Source organism: Archocentrus centrarchus, chromosome 14, assembly GCF_007364275.1.
Source record: "Archocentrus centrarchus isolate MPI-CPG fArcCen1 chromosome 14, fArcCen1, whole genome shotgun sequence".
In the NCBI taxonomy this organism is placed as follows: Eukaryota; Metazoa; Chordata; class Actinopteri; order Cichliformes; family Cichlidae; genus Archocentrus; species Archocentrus centrarchus.
In genome coordinates this window covers 13,630,748-13,647,306 of record NC_044359.1, presented here as the reverse complement: position 1 = coordinate 13,647,306, position 16,559 = coordinate 13,630,748, and the positions used below count along the sequence as shown (strand labels likewise).

The following is a 16,559-nucleotide window of genomic DNA, read 5'->3' as shown; positions in this document are numbered from 1 at the left end:
GGGAGGGTTGGGGTTTATGGGTAAACTATCACAACTGGTCTATACCAAGAGTGTCTTCATCAAGGAAGTGGACAGGACAGGGTCTGTCCTCTTCAAAACAGGAACATTTTTTGCACCAAAGTCATCATCAAAGCGCAGCTTCTTCTTATTCAAAGTCACTACGGATGGATGATATCAGAACTCAAAGGATTTTTTTCCATTCTTTTATTTTTAGAGACAAAGAAACTGTCTTTTTTTTGCATGATTAAGTGTCGTCTTTTTATTGGCTTGTGTGCCCGGTAAAAGCATGACCATTGTGTGAACTCTCACTTACCGGTGTGTTTGGAAAATGTTAAGGAAATTTCTCCATGAGATTTTTTACTTACCTCTTGACATGAACGTTCATTGACATTCATAATCAACTGTTTTACAATGTAGGGTCTGTAACTGTTTGAAGGCTGCCTCGCATGCAGAAATGCAACTTGCAAGTAACCCATCAAACTTCAAACCCAGTTACCATATCTGCATCTCTGTAAAACATCATGGATGTCAATGCCAATTATCACCTAGCTAGCTAGACATTGCAGTCTTGTAAAATCGCTCTTTATTAAAGCGTTGCTATTTTCAATACGTGTGTTTGAATGCTTGCTCCTTTTTCATACTTATGCCAGCAGCATCATGGGAGGTTGTGATTGAAAGTCCAAGTACTGTAATGTGTGTTTGGTCTGGTCCACATTGTGTGGTGTTCTTCATGTGTTTGCCCAGTCTCGTCCTGTCTGTTGTCATAAACTAGGCTTATCAGTTCCTAGTCATACCCTGAAGCACAGACTGGTTTCCCATAAGCCAGTCCTCAAGTCCATGAGATGCTTCAGCTGTGTTTGGAACAATTTTGGCAAACTAGGGCCAGAAAGTGTACAGATGTGGGCAAGTGGATTTGAGATCAATTACATCATTTTCAGCTCAACTGTTAGTGCAGTTGAGTAAATTAACAATCTGTAGCATTACCATGCCACCTCTGCTGGTCATGCCTTTTTTCTCCCTTCAAAGAGTACTTTATTAATATTATACTCACATTTCCTCTGCCCTGCTAAGGTAAATTAAGGGACACACCATAAAGTCTATGAGACAAACTAGTAGCTATAGTATTTTATTTGGAGTGGGACTTTCTAAAAGCCCCATGAATAAGGTTTCTCAGCTTTGAAAGGCAAGCCTTTAGGAGACATCTTGGCTTTCCATATAAATACAATAAAAAAGAACCCCCACTTTAAGTGCACACAATTTTTTTTTTTAACCTGCACTCTAATGGTACAAAATAGATTAAAAAGGTGAATTTAAATTAAAGGGGACCTATTTTGCTTTCCCTCATTTTCTGTCATGCACAAAGATAATGTTTCAACTGTGGATGCTCGTACTACACATGACTTTCATAAAAATGAAGTGACCATCAAAAAAAAGTCTAAGAATAAATATACAGAGATGGAAATGAGCACAATAGATCCCCTTTAAAGTGTATGTTTAACAATGGGTTGCTTCTAGCATTGCCTACAATGGAAAATTCCCAATTTACTCACTGCATAGTCAACTGGAAACAAATGTTTGTATTCATCAGTGAAGCTACTTTGTAAACTAATCGGACTGCTGGAAGCCAGAGTAGAAACTGCTGCATATCCATACCATTATTCCAATGAATGGTGCATGAGGTCTCTGCAGTTTCACCTTCACTGTTCCACCTTTGCCCATTTACATACATAGGCCTACTCCTCATATTACCTCAGTGTATTTGTGTATACTGCTTTCACTACACTCATGCAGTACTGTAGTGTCCATCTGTAAACTTTATTGCTGTTGAGGGCATGAAACTCAGCGAGTATCCATGAAAAGGTCTTGTTTGCAGGTGGAAGTCCCATACCTTCAACTACTTTTGTATATTAAAAAGACTGAATTATCAGGTTTGGGTTGTTATCAGATTATTGGTTTTTATTTGAAAAGCAGAGATTGATGTTTTTGGAAGAAAACTGAATAAAACACCATCTGATGCTGAACCCTGAGAGTTCAAATGGTGAATCCGGCCACGCTTTGCATCTTCAAATATTCACACGGAGAAGGTGTAGTTCAGTTGAAATTGATTTTATTGATAATTAAACATAGGACATAGGACAAAATGTAATTTAAAACAACATGGTCGTATCCGTGTTCATTGTCATTCACACAAGTTGAATGTGGCATCAAAAATCATTTTGAGATGGGGAGTCGAGCGTCGAACCAGCAACCGATCCAGGTCATTCAACTCTGAAGTGGAGGCCCTAACAGTGTGCTCTTACACAAGGCACTTAACCCCAAAGTGGCCACAGGGGCGCATTTACAAAAACTACCCAACCCATCGATCTATAAGTCCCTGGCTCTGGCTGTGATTGCTTGGTATTCTTCGGTGACAAGCTGAAACAGGACGTACTTACAACAACATGCCTGCTGCAGAGAGCGCTCAGATTTAGACTAAAGGTGGTAAATATGTCCTTAAAAAATGTGTGAGAGTGGTCACTTTAGGAGCAGGAATGTATGAGCAGAGAAAACTTGGTGGGGAGGGGGAAATGTAGGGATGTGAACAGGAAAATCAAAAACTGGGGAAAAAAAAAAAAAAAGAAAACAAAAAGGGGGAATCTCCCGTTAAAAAGGATGGAAGGTGCATCTCCAAAACAAAAATTCGAAATCCGGAGAAATCTGAATCCCTGAAGGCAGGTCAGGAGTAAGAAGTATGGACACAGGAGCATCTGTACTGCATGTGTGTGTTTGGTGAGTGTGTAGGCATGTTTCGGGGAGGGGCAGGAGTGTGTGGTCTGAGTGTTTACCTTAGTGGGGGGACCCCCCATCGTCCACAGCAGTTTCAGGCCTAACGCTGCTTTTTTCCCCATCCCACGCTACAGCTGCGTGTGCCGTACGTCCAGGGCAAGGGCTCAGTTTGGCTCCCTCCCACTCTAGCTGCAATAATCAGCAAGAGGAAGAAGGTGGCTGGAGCAGCAGCAACAACAAGGCAAGCAACTAACAGTTCACATGGAGAAGGTGGAATAATGTGGAAATGTAGAGAGGCTGTGTGTCACTTAAAATCAAACAGCGCTATCGGTTCAGGTGCTGAATAAGAAATAATATGAGTAGCTAATGTGTAGTACAATCACATCGAAGCAACTACTGTAAGTCATAGAATGCAGGAAGAATCAGGTGTACATTAGTATTATCTGCACTACACGTGTAGTCTGTTATGAATTATATGCTCTGAACTCAGTTATAATGCATCTAGATGGAAGCTGTCTAGGTGTAATATGGATGCTGAGAAAGCCCATGTGTGCTTCTGGTGAGATCAGAAGAGAAAAGGAAAGGTCATTGAGCCTTCTCACTTCTGCCGGGGGGGGGGGATAAAAAAAAAAAAGTCAGCGGTCTTTTTCAAAATCCAAAATGACTTTCACATCACCAGCAGCACTAAGACCGTCACCCGCTCGGTCGAAAGCCCTACGACACACACATCAGCCACACGCCGCTGCAATGAATTCAGCAAAGCATACACTTGCTTTCTCTCTTTAGTTCACGTGCCAATGACACGACAGCTCACCACCACTCACTACAAGTTACAAGCACAACTGTAATCCCTTCCTGCCATACAAACCAGATGCCTCTTTTTAAGAGTCAGGTACAACAGAACTGTCCAACTAGATCAGGCCTCCAACTGTTAAATACAATCACTGTTTTTATTAACAGTCAATATTCCTACCAAATATTGGTTGGCATCATTTTAAATATTTACATGGGTACCAATTTGTAAGTTTTCTTTCCCACTAAATCACCACAGCTATCCGTGACACCAGAGAGATGACAACAGCTGATGAGACTCAAATAAAGAAAACGATGGAAAATATCCAAAAATTTTTTAAAAATAAACTAAAATCAATTATATTTGCTCAAATTCTCTTAACTGCTTTGGTCATGCATCACTTGCTGACATTCCTCCTGGCTCTTATAAATTCAAATATATACAAAACCAACAAAAACATCTTATCGAGTGACTGAATCCAACTGAATATGCTTATAATCAGAGAAGGATGTGGATGCATTTGAAACAAAGAGAGAAGGAACGAAGTGTGAATGACTACAAAATTATATAAAGACTCTGTTCTGACGTTTAGAGGCAAAAACTGACCTTTCAAGCAAAACTGACAGGATATATTTGGAACGTATTTATGTTTGTACAGACATCAAGATATACAGAAAGCCATGGGGAAAAAAAAGCAAGGCAAATTATCATAAATTGCTCCAAATGATCTACTTCAACTGATATCATGCACTCTTGTGATTGTAGCCTGTTCTTATCAACACTGCTCAAAAATATCAATGAAACATCAAGCAGGCTTATTCACACACTGCTAATATCCATCAAAAACCAGTCCAACCCATCTATGGTAGCAGGATGGCCTAGAAATTTACCACAAAGTCACTCTTCTCACTCTGCCAGCAATGTGTAGGCTCAGGAAATGTTTTCATGTCAACAGCCCAAAAACATTTTTTAATTTTAAATTCTTTAGATAATACTACACCTGTCAGCTAAAACCCCTTTCAGACATGCATTCCTGTCCATTACTGTGACAACATCTTAATGCTTGATTAATGAGTACCCTGGTCGCTTTTTGCAAAAGTTATGACAGCAACCTAACAGTCCAGAAGCCGCAACCATTTCTCTGAGCCTGTGTGGGAGGAGCAGCTCACTCAGCAGCCCAAACACTCAAAATCACAGAAACCCTGCTGGTAGTGACAATGAAGGACAGAACAAATGTTCACAAGTGAAGCTACACTCTACAGAGTGATACTTACAATGCCCAGTGACACCAGTGAGAAAAGGCTGCCTCTAACACTACTGATGGCATCCATGAATTAAGCCGTGAGGAACATTAACGTAAAAATGATCCATGTCTGTAGATCATCACAGTGCTGTCAATCACACTATTGTTATATATCCCATGTCTGAAAGGGGCTTAGGTGAAACCAGACTGATACATTATTTCAGAGCCAATCTGGTCAATTTAACAACACGTTTTCAATCTGTACCAGATCAAGTTTCCACATTAAATGCAACAATCAATTTGCTTCACCCCTCAAACCTACTTTTACCTCAGTTCTGCTTTTCCTCCTCATCGAGCTCTATTGTGTGTAGAAGTTACATGTTGGCTCAAACAGGCTTTTTGTTACAAAAGCATCACTACAACTGAATTCAAACTAAGCCTTGTTATATACTCCACAAAAGTCACAAGTAGTACGCAGCACACTTGTTTCTACTTTGTTATTGTTAAAGATGTGCCCAGTAAACTTTGTGGTCTTCATGGCAGACTGCAGTTTGAGGAGCTGCCTAACTGCACAGCATTATACAGAGAGACGGTTCATTATTCATTATGCAGCAAGAACAATAGGCACACGTTGTTTATGTGGAGTTTATAAGAGGCTTTTACCTGACCAAACAGAAAGCTCTTCTAAAGTGACAAAAAACTAAGTTCTGAGTCTGACCTTGTTCCAGGCAAAATTTAAGCTTTGACATTTAACAAGGAACCAGCTGTGCCCCTATAACGTCTAACAGAAACTATAAATGCTTTGACAATACTCCAGTATCAGCTGCCTCCCTCATCTCCACTACTCCCGAGACCTTGCGAGCTCACAGTCATCTACTTAACTGAGTAGCCATCCACTGAGAGGCCAACTAGCTGGAACAGGTTAACCAAGATGGAGAACAGGGAAGATGCTTCTGATTTAAAGCACATCTGAATCACAACCTTGCCCCCTCTCTTGTTTTTCCCCTTTAAACTGTCCCTTATGTATGCTCGCGCACGTGCACGCACACTCTCACACACTCACACGCACAACACATCTGCAGTGTGTAAGTAGCGTGTGGAGGGGGGTGGGACTATCGATAAGGGGGTTCTGGCGGGTGGTAAGGGTAATCGTGGCGCTGGGGCATGGGTTGCCCGTGTGCGGGTGTCTGCTCATACGGTGTGGAGGTGGAGTAGCTTCCTGCTGCGTAAGCTCCTGATGAATCATATGCTCCTGGTGCCCCGTAGCCTCCAGATGTGTCATAGCCGGCTGAGGAGTCGTAGCTTCCAGATGAGGCATCGTAGTTCCCAGATGAAGTATCGTAGCTCCCCGATGAGGCGTCATAACCTCCTGGAGTGTCGTATGTTCCTGGGGCTGCATAGGATTCAGATGCACCATATGTTGGGAGTGCTGCGTATGTCCCTGGGGGTGCAGGGGTTGCGGTGGAAGCCGGTGCCTGTGTAGTTGCCGGTGGAGGCGGAGGAGGTGGTGGAGGAGGAGGATTGGTGTAGGCATACTGGAGGTACTGGTACTGTTGCTGGTACTGTTGATACTGTTGGTACTGATGCATTTGTTGGTAGTATTCTGTATACGACCTTGAGTCAAGGTGATAGTTGACAAACAGGTAAGAAGCAGAGAAAAGCACACAAACATAAATATTAGTCTAAAAAAAAATCAAATCCGAGTTGTATTTTGTATTTTATATAAACTATGTAAATAAACCACTGTGAGTTTTACTACTATACTTATTGTAATATGAGCCTAAGCTGAATTAAACCTAATTTTCTTCTAGCTCTATTAGCTTTTAAAAGTTATGTGTACCTCGCAACAGGATCTGCTCCTTCAGGAGTGGGGGTGGCAGCGGCAGGTTCTTCAGGTGCTCCGGGTGGTGTTGGCAGCAGGGCGCGTCGTTTGGGTCGTATCTGAGCAAAGGAACCCGGAACAGGGTCAGGGAGGAGAGGGGCTCGATTTCCTCTTATTGGACTGCGGTCCCGCTCATTATCTGAAGATGCTGCCTTTCTTCCTGCCTGCTGCTCTGCCAGAACCTTGAATCAAATGCACACAAAACAGGTCACTTTTTGAGACACAACAATAGACACAGAAGCACACAAGATATTTTTACTCCAACATTAACAGACCTTCTGTCCTTCCTGAAAGAACTTGGCTCTTGCTGCCTCGAAAAGTGTGGTTGGATCAGGTGCAGTCTGTGGCTCCACCTCTTCTTCAGGTGCGCTTGATGCAGAATTGTGATTTGATAGCTCCTGAAACACCTGGTCAGCGACGGATCCATACACTTGACTGGCAAGAGCTCCGTATATGACTCCATCCGCACCTTTGGAACTGGTAATCCCTTTAAGGGCAGCATAGGTGGGGTCAAAGGATGTGGTGTTGTAGAATGAGTTATGGACACTTTGTTGAACCTGCAGTGAAAGAGGAAAATGCTCAAATCCAATCTGTCTAAACTCAACGGTGTAATCTAGAAAGTTCAAATCAAAGTTCACAAAAGGTTTGAATGAAAATAAGTCTACTAAAAAAATGTGAGGTGTAATATTCATTAGATTTGAAAAACCATGACTAAGAGGCTTCAAATGCCAAGTGGACATCCTGCTAGAGAATCTGCTTACTTGTATGGGTAGTCCAGCGGCAGCGGCTGCAGCTGCAGCAAGTACAGCTGCCTGACTCTGGTGATGCTCTAGTGATGGAGGCGGTCGGGGAAGAAGACCCTCTCTGCCACCTGCAGAAAATATGATAACGTAAGCTTCACTTCATTACTTGCAAAACAAATGCCTTTTCATCATCAGTTGCTGTTAGAGCACCTGCAGGGCTAGTCGAATTTCCAGCTGTCACAATCTGGTTGATCAAAGGTTGGGCTTTGGACAGCTCTACAGCCAACTGACGCCCCTTGAACATGGTCCCATTGAGCGCATCGATAGCTGCCATGGCATCCTCCTTCCTCTCCATATGCACAAATGCATAGCCAACATTTGAGCATAACCTGGCTGTGGATTTACAGGAAGCAGAAAGATCGACATTAGTCTGAGGCTGATTTTTTTTTTAAACAATAAAATGAGTCTATACCACATTTTGTTTCACATCAACTTGAAAGATTGGACCATGATGCAAAAGAGAAAGGTCATTTGCTCAAAATTCAGAGCTCCCCAAATCTGATTAGATTAATATCACCAAACAGGGTTCTAGCCAGCGGTTGATCGCCCGGCGCTGCGCCATGATCACTATCAGAACTCGCAATTAGCAAGCGGGCGCGAATCCTGCTGATACTAGACTCTGATTTGTTTTCTCTGGCTAGATCGCTATACTATAGTATTATTTCACAGCAATTTGCAATCTACCACCACATGGCCAGTTGAATTCACAATGTGCACGATCTCCTGACGGTCCTGTTCATGCTTGATTTCATGAGGCTACAGAAAGCAAAATGGTGATCAGTGTGAAAGTGAGGGGGAAGAAGAGGAAAAAGGGAGCTCAAATGACAATTTCGGGCCTCCTATTAAACATAAAATCCTGGGAGCCATGAGCAGCCTTGGAGGGGAAAAAAACAAACTACAGTTCTCAGTAAAATCATGTTACTTTCTGTTGTCGTAGTTAGTGGCTTGCATTAAAAACATGATAGTGTTAGCAGCTGATCAGTTCGATAAAACACCTGGATTATAATGTTTTTGTTTTGTATGCTTTTTACGTGATTTCGGCAAACCCATTAGTTGAAAAAAAGAAGGAAAAAAAAAGGCACTCTGGGACACGCTAAATGCGTGATATGCAGGAGTAACTCTTCTGGTTTATATGCAATGAGAATTATCAATCTAAGTGTTCACCATCACTCACTTAGCAAGTGGGCCTTGCATTTAGCACAATACCATACTACATTAGCCGCCCCCGGCCACAGGTGCCGAGCTGAAATGTTTTTCTGGCTAGTGCAGATGCAAATTTCTCACACAAATCATCTCTATAGATGACAAAGCTTTATACATTACCTTTGACTTTATCACAATCTAAAACTCTTCCGAAGGTTGAGAACAGCCCATGCAAGTCATCTGCTGAACATGTTGCACTGAGGTTCCCCACAAACACTTTAGTGGAGTTGGGTGGGCGCGCACGCGACTCCTCGACCACCAGGGGTCTGCCTCTGTACTCTTTGCCATCAAGGTGCCGTATCGCTCTGTTAATGCGAGAACAGTTTCATCATAACCAGATGCAAAACAATGGAGGAGGCCATCAGTAATAACATTTAACTAATGTTTGCAATATGCACTCACCGGCTACTTCACTAGTACACCAGTTTAAAGGGTCATTAATGCAAATATATAAATCAGCCAAGCACATGGTAGTAACTAAATGCGGGCACTCTACAATCTCTCGAAAACAAATACTACTTTGAAAATAAAATACAGATTATATAAATAAAACAGAAATAAATGACAAAAATATGTTATAAATTAAACACAAATAATAAATAGATAAACAGAAAGGTAATCGTTATCTTAAATAATAATACTCAGAAGAAAAAAAAAGGACCGAGTTATTTAGACCAAATAAATATGCTCACATTTTAGTGCACTGCCACAACATACTGAAGGATCCTGTACATGTATTCAAAATTTATATTCAATTCATTCCAGTCAGTAACTCAATCCAAGAACATGGAGGCTGGCCCATTATAACCCAGAGTGGACAGAAAACATGTTCAGCTTCAGATTAAATCAGAATTATTGAGGCCAACACAGCAAATACTGGTTATACTGGCAGGGCTGTGGTGTTTGAACTTCAGGTGGTTAAACAGGTTGGTCATGTTGTCGGTTGGTGCAGATACCACTGTGTAGCAAATCTGTGTTCATTTATCTGTTAATTACCATGTGGTCGTGTCCCGGTGTTTTCCTCTCCATTCTTACTCCCCATTTACTCCCCCCCCCCCCCCCCCCCCCCCTCCATGTCCTAGCTCTATGTGATCAGTTTTTGAGTGGGAACATTCTTTTTTTCATTCCTCACATCCATTCAGACAGTTTCCTTATATTGATGCTATGATTATTCATCTTTAAATTGAGATTATGATTGTTATTCTCTCACTGATAAATTTTAAAAACTGTGGTGTGAAAGTAGCCGGAAATGCACAGGAGAAATCGACTGTGCTGAACAGGCCAATTACTATTGTTGCAGGCTGCATTGACCCAACCTGTAGTTGCATGTCAGGTTACGCGGGGACTAATGATAACTAACACATAATGCACCTCCCACAAGCCTAATGGCAAAGTTGCTGGCCACTTGCATAAGTTACATTGTAGCATAAATCACGCCTAAGAGTATAGTTGCAGAGCGTAAAGTGAAAAAATAATTTAAATAATAGTTTCTTTTTTTGTCAGTAGCACTGTTTTTGTGATCATTTGGAGCTAAAATCAAAATATGATTAATTGCAGGCAACAAATCTGCAGTGACTACATGATGATATCACATCAATATGGATCAAAATCTCTGGGGAATGTTTCCAGCACCTTGTTGAACCTATGCCATAAAGAATTAATGTAGTTCTGAAGACAAAAGGGTCCAACCTGGTACAAGCAAGGTGTACCTAACAAAATGGCCAGTAAGTGTATAAAACAAATTTATGGAAGAGATGAATGGAATCCCAGCATAACACAAATACTGCTGCCACCCTTTCCTTGTTTAACTAACTGCACTTTTAATGGTAAGTTGCTAGAACCACAATGTAAAGGCGCTAAAAAAAAAAAAAATCAAAGTTTCTATAATTAGTCGGACCACAACAGTGTTTGCTGAGACAGCAGTCCAGTTCCTATTGTTTTTTACATTTATAGGGAATCAAAATTTCCATATCCTTTTAGGACACTGCAGTCTGCCCCTTCTATTATACAAGCTTTAGACCTTTATAACTTGGCTAATTTTATTTTTTGACCTGGGCCTGCCAAACTTTTCTTCCTTTTTTTTTGGCTTTTGATAATCAAAGAGAGAGTTCTTGTATCTGAACTGACTGTCTCTCTCACACACACACACGCACACAGTGACTTTTCAGTGACTGAAAACTACAGTGTCTTTTAGGCTTCTATTGAAGACTCTTCAGATAAAGTGATGCTCAGCAAATTCTTATATTAAGCTGCTATGCATGGATGTAGGGATTTTTAATTATTAATTTTAAACACAGTGGAAAGGTCAACTTTTTTCTTTTCTAAACATTCTGTATGTATACACTTATTTTAATCTTTTATTTTTATAATTCATTAATATGATTTTCATACTGTAACATAAACGTATAGATTTCAGAGTAGATTTTCTCATTTCTGTGTAGTTATTGTTATTGTTTAACACAATAACTAAATAAACAAAAAAAAAAAAAGATTGATTATTACAATGCAGGAAGTACTTATGCTGGCACAATTAAGTGGTTCAGAATATTTATTATGACACCAAAATAAAAAAAAAACAAAAAAACAATCAAAACAAAATAACTGACTGGGAGTTGTGCAGATGTCCCATCCTCAAATATACAGTATGCACCATTGCCTCCTCTTGCTCGGTGTTATCATATCAGACTAAAATTAACGACATTTCATCTCATTTTGAATTTCATTTAATAAATAATAAATACACGACTTTGTTTTCCTAAAGCCTAGTTTTAATTTTAGCTAAATTTAATTTTAGCTAAAACTTTTTTTTTTCAAAGTTTTTTTTTTTTTTAAGTATAATAAACTTTACAGTAATAAATTAACCTTTCTGGTTTTGTAATACAGTTAAATGACTTGTAATATGATGACAGGAACTCCACCATTATTTCTAATTTGCACCTTAGACTAAATTAATACCTTTTTCCTAGGTTATTGTTTTGGGTTACTATGATATACTTTGATAGCAGGGTTTTTTCCTGACTCAGAATTGGCTTTGAAGGCAACTAGGCACATTAGCACAATTGGTCAGAACACAGATGAGTAGGAAAAACAGATTCATTGCCTTAACAGATGTCTGTTCATTATCCTGTTATTTAAGGGTCTGTTGATTAGCCACACTTTTAATCTGGGGGTTAGTGTTACTTGACATACCAAACATCATTATTGCAAAAGTTTTCTTTCTGTTGAGTGGCATATGTTTACAAGACCAGACCAATTTCAGACAAAATGGACCTGCTGGACTGCTTTAAATGAGTGAAATTTAATAAGCTCATTCTGCTCTTATATTTTGGCAAAAGTAACAAAAACTACAATTTAATCTAGGCTTCACAAAATGTTTGTCCAATTTTACATGCAATCTATTTTATATGATCTCCAAGAAAGCAAAACACTGATCATAGCTAATAACAGTAATGGACAGTGTAATAATACCTGTCTGCTGCCCCCTCTCCCTTCAGGGTAACGAAGGCGTACTGTCTGAGCAACGAGCAGGTGTTGATCTCTCCATATGGCGCAAAGAGCTTATTTAGTTCTTCATGAGTAGCATCTATAGGAAGGTTCCCTACAAACAACTTCACGTTCTCACCGCTCATCTCTGTAATAACCAGGCATCTGCAAGAGAGCAAACAGGATGCAGGGAACAGACGGTCAAATGCGACACTCTGACAAACAGTAGCAGACTACGCTAGACGTTTAATTAATCTCAGCAGAAAATTATGTCTTGCAAAATCTCGAAAGGCCCATCGAAGATGATTGATTATTTTTTTTCACTGTTAGGCGTCAACACCAGGTGGGGTTGTTAGGTAGTCGTGTATTTGCTGGATCACCGCTAGGTAGTCATTGTAGTGACGCTAGCAGGTATCATTTGCTAAGCTAGTAAAACCGTTAACTTGAGCGGCGAAAATGCCTCCAAATTAAATTAAATGCAATCTGTAAAAAGGGCTAAGTTAGCTGCAGACTGACAAAAGATGCAGCAATAACATTACACAACTATATAGTATACTGCAAACGCCGCTACCCGACAAACAGTACGCTTTAAAAAAAAAAAAAAAAAAAAAAAAAAAAAAAAACTCCAGACACTACTGGCCATCTTGTTGAACGTTAGCTAACATTAGCTACCCTAGCTAACGCTAACGTAACGGCTTTTATCAGAGTAGTAGCAAACGTCCGACAAAGCTACAACCATCTCTCTGCTATCGGTTATCGTAAAACATATTAGCTACCCCTCTGAGTACTCATATTTGTACAAAAAGGAAATTTTTGATTGTGCCAGCAAAGTACACAGAAACCTTACCCAACGCGGTCCTGGAGCTGTTGTATTTAAACCTCACATCCGTATCCGGTTTGTTGAGGTACTGTCGCACACATGGAGGGCGCAGTTTCACCAGGACGGTGACAGTTATGTGCGCTCACTTTTTTACTTACATATGTTCGAGCTAATGTACAAAAGTAGACGTTAGCAATAACAAAATTGATTGGATGGCGGTTATGGGTTGTATTACCAACTGCAGGAGTTAAAGTGAATCTCAGGGTTGAGGTTGACCCCCGTTTAACTGCTCTTCTAAAGTAACTTGTTTCTACTATAATTAACTACAGAGTAACGTCATAATGAGGCATAAGACAAATGTACTAATTTTTGAATCTGGACACGTGAGTCTGGCGCCTGACGTCGGGATGACGTGGATTTCCAGGTGAGATCAGGCGGGAGAGAAGGAGGAGCAAAAGAAGGCATCTCTGGATTTGAGAGCGCACGTCATGGCAGGTCAGAGTGAAAAAGAAGTGAACTTTTCATCGTAGTATAAAGCTGGTGGAAGAACACGAAGCATGCGATCATAAGGTGGATCCGGAGGTGATACAAGAAGAAGACTCGGAGCAGAGAGGTAGCTACACAATTCAAGTTGGTTGTGTGAAAATAAAATGAGCGTGTTGTGACACATAATTACATGATTGTAACACAAGAAGACTGCGGAGGAAATGTGCAGGCTTTTGAGAAATGCACGCAGCGAATCCAGACAGATATTGACATGTATAGGCTGCGGTCAGATTCAATCTATTGATGTGTTCATATTAATAAGAACAAGTGGATCAGTGATTGTTGTGGCGTTTTTGTTTGCTTTTGTTGGGCCTGTAGTTTAAAGATGTTCCCCATAGGCTGCTATTTCATTTAAGCTCTGTCTGAGCTACTGTGCTTTGCTAGGTCTGGACTTGCCGGTCCAATCCAGGCAGATTTATTATACAGGTGTGTGTCCCTGTTGGTGTGCAGCAGTCTCAATTCATCTTTCTGTTACGACAGTGATACGGAATCATGCCATTACCATTATGAGCATTGTGAGAATGTATCATACCTGTCAAGTTATGTATTTAAAAATACGGGAAATTTTCCGCTGCTGAAAATAGAGGTTACTATATGACGGCATCACCTAATTTACATAATTGTACATTTGGATGTACTGTAGTTGCAATCGAGGCTGCAGAAGAGAGGAAAAATATCTTTGGAGAGACAAAAAGTGAAGGAAAAAAAACAGCATAAATATGTTTAGAACTACAAATAAACTTTATGAAATAACTTAATAACTTTAATGCTTTGCCTAGACCCACATTACATAGATCAATTTTGTCCCGTATTGTTTAATGTTAGAATATCAAATTTAATGAAAACACTGTGGGGTGAGACTGCTAGCTACATTCAACCCTCCTCCTTTATCTGGGCCACTGTTGCCGACATGTGGAAGAAAACTCGCTGTCGCCTGTCTCAAAGGTTGATAAAGGTCGAAGCGAGGACCGGGGATGGGAGAGGAGGGAGCGGGTAGGCAGGCTCGGTGTTTAAGTGAGGGTCGAGGGTTGGAGGGTGGAGACAAAGTGAGGTCTGAGCGATGCCAAAGCGTACAAAACAGTAAGAAGGATTTATGTACACAAAACATAATGACAGCGGGGGATTTCGCTGTCTCTATATCGCTTTATGGGGCAAAAAAAAAAAAGAAAAGAAAAAGAAAAAAGAAGCTAAGTTGGCAACACTGAGCCTAACTGAGGTCAAAACTGAAAATACGGGAAAATAAAAATACGGGATGACGCCGGGACAGAGGGGTAAAATACGGGAATTTCCCGGCCAAAACGGGAGACTTGACAGGTATGGACTGTATGGTGATTTGAAGTACAGTAACTATGTTAGTGTGTGTTTAGATGGCACAGCAAGAAGAGCCTCTGTATGATTTCCCAGAGCCCACCCAACCATCGGAACGCAAGCTATTGCATCAGAGGGGACAGGGATCCCTGAAAAACATCAGCGTGCTGGACCGTCTCCTGCTTACAGTTCCTGTCTGGCTCCAGCTATCAATCAACCCTGCCACAGCACTGCACATACTGCAGAGGGAACCTCCTGGGGTCCGAGACACACACATAACCCACGTTCATGCTCAGTTTCTCTCTTACTTTTTCTCACACACTTACAATTGCACTCAGTAATCAGTTGTGTTGTCCTGCAGACTTTCCTGGTGCGAAAGTCTCGCACGTCCCAAAGAAATGTGCTCTGTGTGCGTTTGACGGATGACAGTGTGCCATCGTTTGTTCAGCAGTTTGGCATCAGGGAGGAGCAAGGCAGTAAGAGCATTACCTGAACACTCAGTCTTTAGAAGAGTCCACTCACACTTTGGGATAGCATGTTAACATTTAAAATACAGTGTTGTGAAAGGATTTACCCCCTTCCTGATTTTTTAAAATTTATTTATTTATTTTTTTTTGCATATTTGTCACACTTACATGTTTCAGACAACTACTTTTTCACATCACTGTATCTCTGTGTTGGATATAATCGTAAATCAACATTTTCTTTAATTGTATTCTTTTGACAAGGTACACTATATGTTTGATGACTTTATTATTTAATTAAGCAGATTTGGAAAAAAAAAATACTGATCATGATTATAATATTATCAAGCATTCTATAAAAGGATTAGTTTACAAGTCTTCTTTAATCTAGCTTTAAAATGTATTTTCATTCTGAAGGTAGTATAGTTAAATATCAGACAGTGGGTACCTTTAAATCAGTATAGTATAAGTATACTGTACACTATAATTTATGTACTTACACATGGTTGCAGCTAACATTCAGATCAAAACTAAGACGCCTTTCATTGTGCCTCATTTTAAACTAATTTAACACTCCAGACCATAGACCCAATATTCCAGTCAATAATGCCTCACAGAAACCACATTATTAATACCAGCTACCTTCCCTCTCACTAAACATCTCTGACATTTGAATTTTTTTCACCTGCAGCTCTGTCTCTGGAGACTTCAGCCATCAGCTTTCCAGATGTCCCCAAACTAATTTCCTTTTACTGTGTCAGCAGGTAAAATGTTGTCTTCCTCGTTCTCTTCTTTTCTATTTTTTGTGATCAATTTTGTCCCATCAACCTTTTTCAAGTTGATTACTGCATGTTATTCTCAGAGATGTGTTACCTTTCCCTTTGGAGCTTCCTGAAGCCATAGCAAAGGCAACATCGCACAAAGAGCTCGAGTCCATCTCACATATGGGAATAGGTTGGTTATTTTCTTGTTTCCCGATAGCAGATTTTGTAACATGCACAACTTCACGTACTTTGGTCTAGGGCTGCAACGATTAGTCGACATTGTCGACAATAATCGACAATAAAAATAGTTGATGACGAATTGTCGATAATAGTCGTTTTTTATTACTGATGATTTTTTTTTTTAACGGAGTGAGACGTCTTCCTGTCCGTCTATCTCTGGCGAGCTTCACACATGCGCAATCCGGTTGTTAAGTGATGGCGTGGAATTCCATTTCCGGGTCCAAACTGTCACGTGATCAATATA

At 40.4% G+C, this 16,559-nt stretch overlaps 2 protein-coding genes across 4 annotated transcripts in view; one reads left to right on the top strand and one right to left on the bottom strand.

Annotated features, from left to right (window-relative positions):
* Positions 1–2,098: 2,098 nt before the first annotated feature.
* Positions 2,099–13,207, bottom strand: rbm14a (RNA binding motif protein 14a). 2 transcript variants are annotated; one of them, XM_030745700.1, is made up of 9 exons: positions 13,021–13,207; positions 12,159–12,338; positions 8,811–8,995; positions 7,638–7,820; positions 7,446–7,555; positions 6,960–7,241; positions 6,643–6,866; positions 6,000–6,416; positions 2,106–2,955 (listed from the first exon to the last, which is right to left on the bottom strand). In XM_030745700.1, the coding sequence occupies exons 2-9, from the start codon at positions 12,317–12,319 to the stop codon at positions 2,952–2,954; spliced, it is 1,566 nt and encodes a 521-aa protein (XP_030601560.1). In that variant the 5' UTR covers positions 12,320–12,338; positions 13,021–13,207; the 3' UTR covers positions 2,106–2,951. The 2 variants fall into 2 exon arrangements, with proteins under 2 accessions (XP_030601559.1, XP_030601560.1); XM_030745699.1 differs by having other exon boundaries at positions 2,099–6,416.
* Positions 12,333–16,559, top strand: part of LOC115791579 (ras and Rab interactor 3-like) — a 6,690-nt gene continuing 2,463 nt past the window's right edge. Inside the window, exons 1-6 of one of the 2 annotated variants that reach the window (XM_030745697.1) lie at positions 12,333–12,516; positions 13,382–13,606; positions 14,907–15,107; positions 15,209–15,323; positions 16,003–16,075; positions 16,174–16,265. In XM_030745697.1, the coding sequence (XP_030601557.1) occupies positions 14,907–15,107; positions 15,209–15,323; positions 16,003–16,075; positions 16,174–16,265 (481 nt within the window). In that variant the 5' untranslated portion in view covers positions 12,333–12,516; positions 13,382–13,606. Of the gene's footprint in view, positions 12,517–13,381; positions 13,607–14,895; positions 15,108–15,208; positions 15,324–16,002; positions 16,076–16,173; positions 16,266–16,559 lie in introns of those variants that run through there. The other variant, XM_030745698.1, reaches the window with a different exon arrangement.

What these genes read in the sequence shown, in the direction of transcription:
- rbm14a (XM_030745699.1), bottom strand. Translation starts at nt 12,319, where the DNA reads ATGAGCGGTGAGAACGTGAAGTTGTTTGTAGGGAACCTTCCTATAGAT. An exon ending in AGATTGTGATAAAGTCAAAG is followed by an intron (nt 7,821 to 8,810) that starts GTAATGTATAAA and finishes GTAAATCCACAG; the next exon opens with CCAGGTTATGCTCAAATGTT. An exon ending in GGAGCAGATCCTGTTGCGAG is followed by an intron (nt 6,417 to 6,642) that starts GTACACATAACT and finishes CCTTGACTCAAG; the next exon opens with GTCGTATACAGAATACTACC.